General features: G+C 56.1%; 1 protein-coding gene across 4 annotated transcripts in view; it reads right to left on the bottom strand.

The window, feature by feature from the left end:
* Positions 1-1,546: 1,546 nt before the first annotated feature.
* The window catches only part of Lzts1 (leucine zipper, putative tumor suppressor 1), a 53,244-nt gene continuing 41,266 nt past the window's right edge, over positions 1,547-13,524 (bottom strand). For all 4 annotated transcript variants that reach the window (XM_005373630.2, XM_013513647.1, XM_005373629.2 and 1 more), the window contains 3 exons: positions 10,139-10,609; positions 7,345-8,154; positions 1,547-4,961 (listed from right to left, as the gene is read on the bottom strand). In XM_005373630.2, coding sequence (XP_005373687.1) covers positions 4,296-4,961; positions 7,345-8,154; positions 10,139-10,483 — 1,821 coding nt within the window. In that variant the 5' untranslated portion in view covers positions 10,484-10,609 and the 3' untranslated portion in view covers positions 1,547-4,295. The remainder of the gene's footprint in view (positions 4,962-7,344; positions 8,155-10,138; positions 10,610-13,524) is intronic.

The following is a 13,524-nucleotide window of genomic DNA, read 5'->3' on the forward strand; positions in this document are numbered from 1 at the left end:
TGTCTCAAAAGTAGCTCAGCGTGAAGCTCTGGGTTCAATCTCTAGTGTTATAATTCATAATAAGGTTAACAAATTAAATTAAATTAAATTAAAAGGGATGGGGACGTATGCATGAAGAACCTGAGTTCAATCCCTGATGCTGAAGAAAAAGTTTGTCTGTTGAATGAATACATGCACGCAAGGCTGAATGAAAGGGTGATATTTCAGACCCGGTGACACTTGGGTCATGGAGAAATTTTGGGGCACCATGATCTTCCTCAAATAACTTGAGCACCTGCTGCTGAGGATGCCTGGGGAGGCTCGCAATCCGCCCCCCTCCTCATAGGCACAGTTGTGCAGTCTGTCTAAGGCAGGATAAAAATACCCCACGACGGTGCTGCGGAGGCTGAGGACGGATCCGCCTGTTGTCAGGGACGGAGTTCTATTTCCCTCGTGTTCTTTTCTAAATTTTACTTTTTTCGAGTAAGAAGGTTGGGGTGCTCTGAGCAGGCTTGAGTCGCCAACAGGATTCTGGAGAGAGTGGTGGGGACACCCTTGCTCCCCATGTCTCTGCCCTTCTGCCAGCTGGGGCCTGGCCGGGATTCTGCTTGGATGCCAGTGCCTGACTTTGCGTTGGTAGCGTGTCAAAGGCAGGGGTGGCTGGAGGGCGTTTTGGTTACTGTGTGCCTTGTGTGGGATCCCCCTGACCTTAGTGGCTTAAAGGTGTTGCCGTTGAAAGGGCTCCAAAGCTGGGGCTTTCAGATTACAGGGTGGCGCCCGTCCTGCTGGGTCACTTCTGCCTGCCTGACCTCCCCTGGCACTGAGGCCGCTGCGGTGGCTTCCTTGCCCATCCGGCTCCAGCAGAGAGCCTCCCGGGTGGAGCCGTCCTGCTCCTGGTGTGATGCCACCTTCTCCCTCCTGCCCCTCCTGTATGTCCCGCCCTGACCCAAGGTCCTCGCCTGCCTGTCACCTCCCGGGGACACTAACCCTATGGCAGCGGCCGCTCAGAGATGCTGCCATGTGTCCCAACCCAGTTCTCTCTTCGTCCACCCATTCTGTCTCCTGTTACCAAGCGGCCGCCCTGTGGGCCTGGGGTCTGAGCCCAGCTGAGTAAAGAACACTTGTCAAGGTGGACCGGGCCGGCTGGGACCTGGCAGGCGGTACAGATGGCCACTGTGGTGACGGTACCTCCTAACTCAGGGCCTGAGGTAGTGGCAACAATAGCCACTCTGGTCTCTTGCCAAGATGCCATATGCAGCAGGCCATGCGTTTGCTGTGAGCTGGGCAGCTGGAGGAGGGAGACAGGCGAGGCCCCGGCTCTGCAGAGATGTGTGCCCCCTGGATGCCCCACTTCCATTCCCTAGGATGCCCCAGGTCCCATTTCACAGGTAAGGTCGCCAAGCTGGCAAGAGGTAAGGGCCTCTGCTGGACCCCAGGCCATGCTGTCCCCAGCCCTGGGCGGCCTCCTCCAAGGCCTCCCCAGATCCTTTGTTCCAAGGTCGGGGGGAGGGCTGCAAGAAGCTGCCAGCCCATGGCAAGGAGCGGACAGCAGCTCGGGGAGGCAAAGTGGCTATGAAAGGCATGAGAAATGGCATTCTTTATTCATAAATAAGAACACAACATTACCAGAAATAGTTTACAGGACCAAAAAGTGACATCAAAAATAAAATAAGATGAAGTCATCGAAAGCAATGCAAAGCAAACCCGAAACAACGGAGAGGAAAATAACTATGTACAGAGTTTTCCGAGTGTCGGTCCACCAAAGCCAGCTTTGCCACAGACAGCAGAGGGCAACCTGCCAGGCGCACAGCAGGTGTCACCAGCCAGGGCTCACGGGCTCGTAGGGAAGGGCCACAGGGAATCCCTGGCCCAAGGCTGCTCCCATGGCCCAGCCTGGCTTCCTCTTGGGCAGCTCTGTCTCTTAAGAGATGGCCCAGGCTGGGGTCAGGGACACACGGTGGCTCAGCGAATGCCTGAGCTCCGTGCCGTGGGCGCTGAGTGTGCCTGGCCGGGGGTTCACCCCCCACTCCATGAGGCGCCCGTGGGTCTGGTCTTTCTGACATCCGAGGTGAGCCCGCCTTGCAGAGGGGCTGCTGACTGATGCTGTCTTTGAGAACTGGGGCACTATCAGGCCTGGGACCTTTTTGGGGAGCAGATAGTGTGAGTCTAAAGGAGCAAGCACCCCCAGGATGCCTCCCCGAGCTCGGTCACCCCAGCCCTGCTTGGCCCCTGCTGCCAATAGCCTTCCTTCAGAGGCAAGGTCCAAGAACAGGAAGGAAGGAACCCGCAGGAGGGGAGGCCGCAGCACACTCGCATTCTGGGGACACCTTCAGCTGCCCTGGGGCCTGGGGCTGGTGGCAGCCCAGCAAGGGTATCTGCCTTGCCATCTCGGAGGGTGGCCAAGGCCTGGGCAGGTGGATGTGTCTGAGACAGGTAGGGCCACAGGGCCATGGGAAGGGAAGACTGAGCTCTGGGTGGGTGAGCCTGACCCCTGCCCTGCCCTGCCCTGCCTGCTCCTGGTGGGGGGCCCCAGCCCAAGGAGGGGCGGCCAGGTCCGTTCTCACTCTACGCGGGGCAGTCTCACTGGGAGGAAGGCCTCAGTGGAGGGGACAGGGAGGGGCCCTTGAGCCTGGAAATTCCAGGTTTCAATCCAGCCGGAGACTAAAAGCAGTGGTTTGAGATTCCAGGGGACACCTGTCACAGGAGCACAGCAAGACAGGCACCGTCTAACCCAGAGAATAAAGGTGGCGTGGGCCATGGGGAAGGCACCATGCTCAGGGCAGGGCCAGGCGCGGGTTGCAGGGGAGCAGCCCCGCTCCTGCCGGGTTCAAAGACCAGTGTGCAGAAGGAAGCCAGAACTGGAGCCTGTGCTCGGATGTCAAGTACCCAGACTCTGGCGTGCTCATCTCTCCGCCACCCTGGCCCCTCTCCGCAGGCGTGAGGAGCAGGAATCCAGCAAGGGCTGGTTGTCCTGCCAGCAGCAGCTGCAGCTATGTCAAAAATAGAATGTGGAACAGCCTGGCTGCCTGCTAGATCTGGCTTGCTTCTGGGAAGACTAGAAAGGGAAGAAGAAAGAAAAGAAAGAAAATCCTCTGAACCAAGCAGCTGAGAAAGTCTGCTGTTTGCTCTCTTGCTCTGGACATTTCAAGAGAAAGCCCAGCTTCCCATGGGCATTGGCTGTGTCCCTGGATGGCCGCTGCTCTCAGCAGGGAATCATAGTCTGGGGATCCTGTGGGGCGCAAGGTGGAGCAAGGGCAGTGGTGGCCCTGGCTGTCCATAAGGCTCGGGGGGGATGTACACACCTCCCTATGCCCAGGCACCTTGGGCACCTGTCCAGACCCGGGGACCCATCTTGACCTGTCTACTCAGTGCTAAAGAGGTCATGGGGAGAGGACACTGACTTGGGCCACAGGCGAAGAAGGAAACCCCCAGCTCACAAGCCACCCTCGGAGTAGACAGGGTCCTTCTGCAGCAGTGCAGAACTCCAACGTCTGGGAAGACCTTGCAGTGTGGCCGTGGGCCAGAGGATCCCTGCCTCTGCTCTAGGCGGGGCACTTAGGAGGCTCCCCGGGGCCAGCTGGAAGGCCAGGTCCTCCGTGTCGCTGTCCCAGCACCACACCCCAGGGCCTCTGTGTCTATGGCTTTGAAAGGAATGGTCGCCGAGGCAAATGCTACCGGCTGTTCAGGGGCTGCACAGTTCAATTAGAGGTCAGACCCCACTAATCTTCCTCAGGCACTCATGACGCAGCCCCTCTGCACCCCGGCCACTTCCCACACCTCATCCGACCCCTACGCCTTCTGGACCAGAGGAGCAGGGCTCAGGTCAGGGGGACAGACCAAGGCTTCTGGGCATGCATGGCTTTCCTCTATTCCCAAGGCATCCTAAAGTGTCCGGGGGGAAGGGGGCTTGGGGATGAGACATGGAAGGGGGCTTCCGTCCTTGGCATGGCCATTTGGCCTTCAGGGCTGGCAGCCCGTTTCATGGCGGAGGGTCTCTCCCACTGGAGCAGAGGCCAAGGCTCAGGGATCCCTTAACCGGCCCACATCCTGTGCCGGTCTTATCCTGTGCCGGTCTTCTGGAGAGCTGGGGAATCACCAAGTCCACTGCTCTGCAGAGTGGCTGAGGTGGGGTCGGGGAAGGAGGCAATGTAGTGACCCCTGCCCACCCCTGGCAGCTCCTGGGTCTGTGCCCAGGAGGCCCGCGCTGTTGTGGAGGAGAGCTGGCGGGCGAGGGGGAGGGGGGAGGCTCCTTGAGCGGCCTGGCCCCCGCCCCCTCGCCTCCAGGTCCCCAGTCCTCCCTCCCCCAGGTGGCCCCCTCAGATCTCCGTGGCTATGATGTCCTCATAGGGGATGTCAGCCCCTTCCAGGTCAATCTCAAAGGACTGCCCGGCCCCGTCCCCGCGGGTCAGCTGCTGCAGGGCCTTCTCCAGGCGCTGGTTGCGCTGGTACATGGCCAGGTAGCTCTGCTGCAGCTGCTTCTGGTACTGAATCACCTTCTCCTTCTCCTCCTTCCACACCAGCCGCTCGTGCTGGAAGCCCGAGGACATCTGGTCGTGGCCTTGCCGCTCCTCCTTCAGCTCGGCCCGCAGCCGCTCCAGCTCCCTTTGCAGGGCAGGGATGTCCTCAGAGAAGGTGGGCACAGCTCCCAGCCCAGCCCCCAGGGATGCGCTCTCCCGCTGCAGGGCAGCCTGGGCCCGCAGCTCCAGCAGCTCTTGCTCCAGGAGATTCACCTTCTCCCGCAGCAGCTCGGACTCGTTCTTCTTGCGCTGCAGCTCGTTCTCGCACACCTCCAGCTCCAGGCCCTTGGTGCGCAGGGCGCCCTCCAGGTCCTGCGTCCTCAGCTCCATGCCCTCCAGCTTGCCCCGGGTGTCCTTCAGCTGTGCCTTCAGACTGAGGATCTCGCTGGCCTTGGCGTTCACCTCGGTCTGGGACTCCTTGAGCTGCTGCTTCAGGAGAGAGATCTCGCCTGACTTCTGGCACACCTGCCGGGGTGGGGACAGAGGGACAGCCACAGGTGAGGGTCAGCCCGGGTGAAGGAGCATCTTCACGGCCTGAAAGGACCGTGCTGCACCGGACATGGCGCCCTGGCCCCCGTCCCCAAGCACGCCAGTCTGGGCACCCCAGGAAGGTCAAGCCTCGCCTTAAGGCTCATTTCTGTGTGCATCTTGGTGTCTCCGTGTGCCCGCCTTACCCCCGACTCAGGGCCCCTATCTCCTCTCTGGTGGGCTTGGGCTGTCTCACGCTGTCCTGCTGTGCCCCAGTGGCACATCTGCCAACAGCGCCCTGCTGCCACCTCCCTGCCCCTGCCCCACCGCTCCCATACCCCCTGTCCACAGGGGTCTGGCCAAGACTGAGGAGGAGCAAAGCCACTGAATCGGAGCCATGAGTCTCCGCGGTCTTGGCCACTTGGGGTCATGAGTGATTCAACAGGACACCAAGGCCAATCAGGCTGAGGCCCAAGAGTCACGGAGGACCAGGGCCTGGGTCCTGCAGCAGGGACTCCCGGAACAAGCCTGGAGGCCTCTTTCGAATTTCCTCTCCCCTCTGCTCCCAGCAAGACACCGCACAGTCTGCAGGACACTCAGCCTCACCCACTGTGCATGGCTGGCCCAACAATCTTTCCAAGGCCTGGTGCTGTCATTCAGATCTTGGATGTCACTGGAGGCCCCTGTTAAATGCCCATGTTAAAGGCCTGGTTCCCAGGTCAAAGACAGTGGGTCCTCAATGGGTACCATGGGACCTTGGCCTCCTCCTCACCCTCTCCTCTGCTTCCTGCAGGTTTGCTTTGTCACACGCTCTTGCCATGATGTGCTCCCTCATCACAGCCTTAAATCCAATGGGCCAGGTGATCATGGCCTGGGCCCTCCAGGACTGTAAGCCAATTACCCTTCTCTCTTAATACGCTGATCTTCTCAGGTATTCTGTTACAGTGACAGACAGCTGACTAACAGGAAGCCTGCATCCATTTCATGGAGGGGAGCAGCACAGTCACGAGAGAGGCATGCACTGGCTTTGAATCCTGGCTCCATCGTTTAGGATCTGGGTGATCCGGAATACATCACAACAGTGGCAACATGGTAGGGGTAGTGATTAAAAATGTGAGCTCCAGGTGCACACTGTTAGGATCAAATCTCAGCTCTGATTCATAATACATATCAGACCTCGGGCAAGTCACTTAACTACTTTGGACCTCCCTGTCCTTCCCTGTGAATTGAGGAATAGGAATAAGACCTACCTCATGGTCGCAAGAATTTGATGAACTTGGCACTTAATACATTCTCTGCAAATGATTAGGATAAACGGTTCTATAATATATTTTGTTCCATGTATTTTTTAAAAATTTATTTTATGGTTGTACCAAGACAGGTGGGGAGGAAGGCCACAGCAATGACTAAGCTCCGGATTGGACAAGAAGGACAGATGCTCTGAGATGCCCCTAAGTGGCTGAGAAACAAGAGCCTGGGTGGGGCCCGCTGTGACCACTCAGGTAGGGGAGGACAGGTACACCCCTGCGGCTCACGTCCTCTGGGACAGGTGGTCAGAATGAAGACAGCCCTCCCTTCTCACACTCCCCATAGAAAGGATGCTTTTCTTCTCCCCCCTGGAGACACCTGGCACCTCTCTTTCCAGGACAGGGACAGGAAGCTCCAGGGATATCAGGGTCGGTCACCCCACTCGGGCCTGGTGCTGGTCTAAGCAGATGGAGCGACCCTTGCCCGCCTGCAGGTAGGACTCTAGGGTGAAGGACAGCGCTGCTGTGCATACCCTTATCTGCCCTCCTGCCCCCCTGGGGGCTATGCCGGCTCTCTAGGTGGGCCAGGTCCAGATGCCTCATTCCAAAGCATGTCTGAGCATGTGCGCGTGTCTTTCCTTCCTGTCCTGTGTCCACCTCAGCGCACTAAGTAGAAACCGCACTCGCACTTTTGCAAGGGGGCCCATTCCCTCAGCGGGGTTTGCCACTAACAGAATCACTCTTAGGAGCGGGGCGGGGGGTCTCTTCCCTCATAAACAACAAACCGACCTATGCTCTCCCCGGACCTGATGGACACAGGTTGGGCTGTGCCTCTTTTGAGCCCCAGTGGGGAGATGAGGTGGAGTCTGGTCATTCACCCAGCTGGGCCTCAGTGTCTGGGTTCCGGCCCTTCAGTCAGTGGCCTGGCTGGTAAACTCAGTGCTGGGTGCTTCGAGGGTGCTGCTGGAGGCAGAAATCTCAAGAGCTAAATGCACCCATTTTAGTTTGCCTGGGAGCCCCTGGTTTGGGTCACAAAGCCTATGTGCCCAGGGAGTTTGTGCTGGCACCTTCTGAGGGGAGGGGACTGGCACCAGTGCCTGCTCAGCACAGCCTGGACCAGGGCACAGCCTTACCTCCCACTGGGTCTCTTCCAGGGCTGGCGCAAAGTTGGTCTTCTCCCGCTCATACGACCGGAGCTTGGTCTCCAGCAGGTCCTGCTCCTTCATGAGGCTCTCGAGCTCCTGCCGCAGCTGTCGCTTCTCCTGCTGCAGCTGCAGCACCTGCAGGTGCAGGACCTGCTGTGTGCGCTGGCTCTTCTGCGACGCTGCCTGCTTCAGCTTCCCGCCACCACCCTTGGGCTCAGGGCCGTCCTGCTCGTCCCTGCTGCGCCGCACCCGCTCCTCGAAGGCCTGGCTGGAGGCAAACTCCTTCTCGTCGAAGCTCCGCTGCAGCTTCTGCAGCCCTCCCTCCCTCTGCAGCAGCTTCTGCTCCAGCTCCTGGATGGTGCACTCGTCCGTGGAGATAGGGGAGCGCACGCACGAGGCGCTCTTGTCCACCTTGCCCGCGTGCGCCAGCTTGCTGCCCCCGTCAGAGAACGACAGAGCCTTCAGGCTCGTCATGTTGCTGTCCTGCAGGAGGATGCCCTGCATGATGTTGTGGGCTGAGCCCCCAAAACGGCTAGCGGGCCCCACGGGCGTGACCAGCGGGTCCAGCTGGTAGCTGCTGCTGGTGCTGTGTGTGGGCAGGCTGGACATGGAGTTGCGGCCGGAGTCAGACAGCGCCCCGGAGCACAGGCCCGGCTTCGCCTCCTGATCCTTGGGCTTGTCTGGAGGGACCGGGTGCAGCTGGTGGCTGGCACTCTCAGGGGAAGAGTGCAGGACGGCCCCCGACCGCGGCAGCACCGGCTTGAAGGCTGTGGGCCTCACTGGGCCTTTCTCTGAGCCCTGGGGAGGTAAAGAACTACAATGACCCCAACTGCCGCCCCTCCATACTTACCCCACCCCTCACACCTGTATGTGCCGGCCTTGAGTGCCAACCTGAGCCCAGAGCCCATGCTGCAGCCTTCTCGCTCAGCAGCCTTGGCATACCTTGCCCTCCCAGAGAGAGAACTCTCTGTACCCAGGAAATGTCCTTAATGGTGGCTGGGGCTCTGTGCCAGCCTGTGCCAACCTCCTGAGAAGACAAATGCTATGAGGTTCGTGGGCTGGGAGGGCTGCAGTGGGGCTCGTCCTCTGGTGCCCGTGTGGTGGGGAGGACACAGGTTGGATGAGCTCAAGTGACCTTTCTGTAGATCAGTACCTTCTTCCCCTTTACAGCCTCGTTCATCAAGCCTGGAGCCAGAAAGCTAAGCATGGCCTCCTTCCAGGAGTAGAGGATCACTGGAAATAACCATTCTTTTTTTTTTGGTTTTTCTCCGGTACCGGGAACCGAACTCACGACCTTGCGCTTGCCAGGCAGGCACTTTGCCACTGAGCTAAATCCCCAGCCCAATAACCATTCTTTTGTATGTGTGTGTGGAACTAGGAATTGAAGCAGGGCCTTCACACTGATCTACATGCCCAGCCCTTTTTATTTTCTGAGTCTTGCTTAGTTACCCTGGGTAGGCTTGAATTTGGAATCCTCCTGCCTCAGCCTCCCAATATGCTACAATTACAGGTGCACATCAACATGCCCAGCTAACTATCCTTTTTTTAAACTTATAATTTCCATTGCTAAAGTACTTTGCAATTTATAAGCCCTTTATCTGGAAGGCTGGAAGTCTGTGTCTATGGTGGTGCATGCCTGTGATCCTAGCACTTGGGAGGCCACGGCAGGTGGCTTGTGAGACTGAGCCCAGCATGGACTACAGAGCAAGACACTATCCTCCACAAAACAAAAAAAAATGTAAAAGGAAAAACAAAAGTAAAAGCTGCAAGCTCTATGCAAACACAACGGCCCTTTTCTGGTACAGGTTGAGCATTCCCAGTCCAGAAATCCCAACTCGGAAATGCCCCAAAGTCCAAAACTTTTTTGAGCTCTGACATGATGCTAGAAGTGGAAAATGTCATACTATGAAATTTTGTTTTATTGGGTGTGATGGTGCAGGCCTGTAATCCCAGCACTTGGGAACCTGAGGCAGGAGGGTCACTGTGAGTTTGAGGCCAGCCTGGCCTACAAAGTGAGCTCAAAGCCAGCCTGAACTCCATAGCAAGACCCTGTCTCAAAAAGACAAAAAAAATGTTTCTTTGTTTTGTGCACAAGCTATTAAAAATATTGTATAAAATTATGCTTGGGCTGTAAGGTGTAAAGGAAACAAATGAATATCCTGTTTAGCCCTGGATCCTAATCCCAAAATAACTCACTGTATACAGGCAGATATTCCAAAATCCAGCCAAGCAGGGTGGCACAGACAGGCTGAATACTAGGGAGGCTGAGGCAGGAGGATTGCAATTTCCAACCCAGCCTGGGCAATTTAATGAGGCCCTGTCTCAAAAATATAAAGGGCTGGAGATGTAGTAGCTCACTGGCAGTACACCTGGATTCAATCCCCAGTGCCACATAAATACGCACCCAAACCCAAAATCCAAGATAATCTGAATTCTGGGTCCAAAGCACTTCGGGTAAAGGATACTCAAGCTGTTTATCAAAGCCTGACATCCCCTGGTGGGACTCACGAGCACCTGAGCTGCCGTGAGGGCTGGATTTCTGAGCACCCCGGACTTTAGACACTTTTCCCAAACCCTTGCTGATGATAACAAAATCCCAGCCCTTATTCCACCAAAGACGTCCGGGCCTGGCTGGCCTAGCACTTGGGCAGCAAACAAGCATAATCACAAGTCTCTGTAGGCAGAGGCTGCTAATTCCCTGCACAAGCTCAGGTCGCCACTGTCCCCCTTCCCTACCCCTCCCCGCCCTTTCCTGTCCACCCTTGCCAGAGCCCCTGCTCACCATGTCCAGCTGGTTGGAGAAGGGCATGAGCTTGGGTGGTGTGGATGGGTCAAAGTCCACCCCGGCCGGGCCCCCTACGTCCCCACTAGACAGCGCTGTGTAGTCCGGGCGGTGGGAGCCCCGGGCCTTCTGGCTGACCTTGATGTAGAAGAAGTCTTCGCTCTTGCCCATTTTGGAGCTGGACTTGCCATGACCAGAGTCCTGGGAGAAGCCAAACCTCAGCAGCCCGTCCGAGTAGCGGTTGAGCTTCTTGAGGTGGGAGGACTTGCGCAGCTTGTACTGTGAGGCCCGGCAGTGCTTGCTGTGGAAGCCATGGCCGGAGATGAGGCTGCTGACACTGCCCATGGTGAGAATGATGCAGAGACCGAGACGCGAGGGCCTGGGGTGGCTGTGGCAGTGAGGGGCAGACCTGACTTTGCAAGGGGCCTGCAGTCATAGCAAAACCCTCACGGAGCATGGACAGCCATAGACCTGCAAGGAGACAGAGGACAGAAGTCAGCTTGGGCAGAGCCAGGTTCTGCACAGCCCACACGGTGACTTCTGTAGTGCTCTTCTGCCTGCTGGGCCTGGAATTGCATCAGGAACCAGCTCTGTCACTGTAATCCAGGCCCCCATTCTCCACCACCAAGGGCATGCTCAGGACCAGGTGCCATTCCATGCCCTGGGTGTCTGAGACCTGCATTCACAGGGCCACCCACACATCACCGCAGCCTGTACCAGACCATACAGAGCAAGGTGGGTAGGAGACAATGCTTCCAGGTGCTTATTTGGTCCAGGGAGTGCTGTGCTTTGGGTGTGTCTCTGGAATTTAATTTCCAAAGTCATTAATATTAATGGTATTTAGAGGGGAAGCATTAGAAGTTAGTTAGGATTCGATGAGGTCCTGAGAGAGGTGGGGGCTTTATAAGGAAAGGAAGATCACCAAGGGATGCCCCACACCACCTCAGGACCTCACCAGATGTGGCTGCCCAATTGTAAAAGTCCCAGCCTTCAGAATCGTGAGCCCAACAAACCTGTATTATTTATGAATTACACAGCCTGGGGTATTCTGTTACAGCAACAGAAAACAGACTCAGGAGTGTTAGGGTGGCTTTTGGAGAGATCTCAAAAAAAAAGAGAGAGAGAGGCAAGCCATGTGGGAATCTAGCAGACAGAGCTCACCAGGAGAAACTCAAGCCCCCAAACTCTGAGTCCCTGAGGTGCAGCGTGTTTGGCTAGGTGACACCAGCCCGGGGACCAGAGGGGCCAGAGAAGAAACTGTCAGGAAGGCAGCATGGGTCAGGGTGGCTGCAAAGGCTTTGGCGCAACTCTGGCTGAGAGGAGGAGTCCTAGAGGGTTCTAATCGGCTGACAATTTCACTGAACATGGTGGGGGGACACTGGGCAGTTTTCTCCAGCTGCAGGGTGAGGGAGAGACTGCTGAAGGGCTGGGGCAGAACTGGTGGCCCAATTAAGTGAGTAACTAAGACACCACCTTGCGTGGCAAGGGTGATAGCTGTGGATTAAGTTTTAAACGTAATTTTAAGGTTGAGCTGTAGGATTTGCTAAAGGACTAGATGTAAGGCATGGAAGAAAGAAGTTAAGCATGTCCCTAACAATAGAAAGACATCATTCACTGAGATATGGACGACTACGAGTGGGATTGGTGTAGGGCGAGGTGGGATGGGGAAGAGGGGTTGGGTTTGACTTAAGACGTCAAGTTGGCAAAGCCTGATGGGTGTCCAAGGAGTGATGGGGAGTAGGCAGTAGGGAGTGGGGGAGGCGCTAGAGCTGCAGATCATGTAAAGCATGCCAGTCTGCAGAAGCCAGCTGGGAGACTCATCGCTGTCACTACAGAACAAGCGCAGGAAGACAAGAGAAACCGGAGGACCAGCCATGGAGCAACACCAAGAGGTCAGAAAGGTGAGAGAGGACCGAAGAGGAGGAGCTCAGATGGCCCTGACAGTGGGGTGGAGAGTGAAGGAAGGAGGAACAGAGGGTTTTCATCAGGACGGTGTTCGTTGCTGTTTAAGACGGCAACTGATTGTTGATCAACGGATGTGGCCACATGGAGGTCCCTGGCGACCTTGGCAAGATGTGTTTTGGTGGAGTGGTGAGAAGAAAGTCTGTACTGGAGCGGGTTCCGGAGAGAAAGGAGGAGGAAGGACTGCGGCCACCACTGCTGAGAAGCACGTGACGGGCTGGGCTGGATTCCCATTCCACCACTGCCTGCTGTGACGTGCGAGGTGAAGATACCTGACATCTTTCACCTCCAGTTTTGCAAACTAATTCTAAGATGCACTCAACAATTTTTAGACAATAGAGTCTCCTCCTGTGGTCAGTGCTTAGAGTGCTAACAATCACCTCGTCCATCCCAGAGAGGAGTTAAGTCGGGATGTTCACTCCACGCACGTGTGGCTGGGGTTTAGGAGCACCTCTGTGCAATGCTAGGTTCCCAAAGCTAGGAAGGTGGGTGTGTCAGGCAGAAGAGGGCAAAATTTCCCAGTCACTCAACCGGTGGCCCAGAGAAAGGGAAAAGAACTACCAGTTAAAAATTAAAAGGAGGTGTGGAAGGAACCTGTGCTATCTGGGTTTTTTTTGTTTTGTTTGTTTGTTTTTCTTCCAGTACCAGGAATCAAACTCCTGACCTTGCGCTTGCCAGGCAGGCGCTGTGCCGCTGAGCTAAATCCCCAGCCCCACTCTCTGTTCTCTAAGTTATCCTGTTGTCCTTTAGAGGGCCAAAGAAGCCCCCAGTGGGTCCTGGAGAGGGACATCACAGCAAGCTTGAAAGAGAGCCAGAGCCTCTTAGACTGTCACCATCCTGACCCAAACTTGCTCGGTTACGCTGAAGAGTAAAGAAACTGCGTTATGAGGAAGTGCGATATCCATTCCATTTGTACAAGTATGATACAAACCAAACTTGGTCATGTAAGTTTAATTATGTTTTTGAGTGTGTGAAAAGCATTAATGAAATTAAGGTCCTCTTGGACTCAAGGAAACACAGCAAAGCCTACCCCCTAGAATCACTAGGTGAAACGTGTGAAATACCACACCAAGGTGAGGGCTCCGCTATGCTTAATCAGGTGCATAACAGACAGCAAGCACTCAGGAAGTGGCGGATATTTCCATTGGTGCCTAGTTTTTCTATTCTTTTTTTTTTTTTTCATGGTACTAGGGATAGAACCAAAGGCCTTCACATGGAGCTATACACCCAACCTTTTTTATTTTGAGACAGGGTCTTGCTAAGTCACCATGTGGTCCAGGCTAGACTCAAACTTGTTTCTTCCTGGCTCCGCCTCCCAGAGTGCTGGGAGTATAGGCGTGTGTCCCCTCGCCCAGTGGGTGTCCCTACCACCCTTCCTCATCCCCATGTGATCTTCAATCCCACAGCGTATTTTCCTGTGCGGG

This window comes from Chinchilla lanigera, unplaced genomic scaffold (genome assembly GCF_000276665.1).
Source record: "Chinchilla lanigera isolate Chin_1 unplaced genomic scaffold, ChiLan1.0 scaffold00002, whole genome shotgun sequence".
Taxonomy (NCBI): domain Eukaryota; kingdom Metazoa; phylum Chordata; class Mammalia; order Rodentia; family Chinchillidae; genus Chinchilla; species Chinchilla lanigera.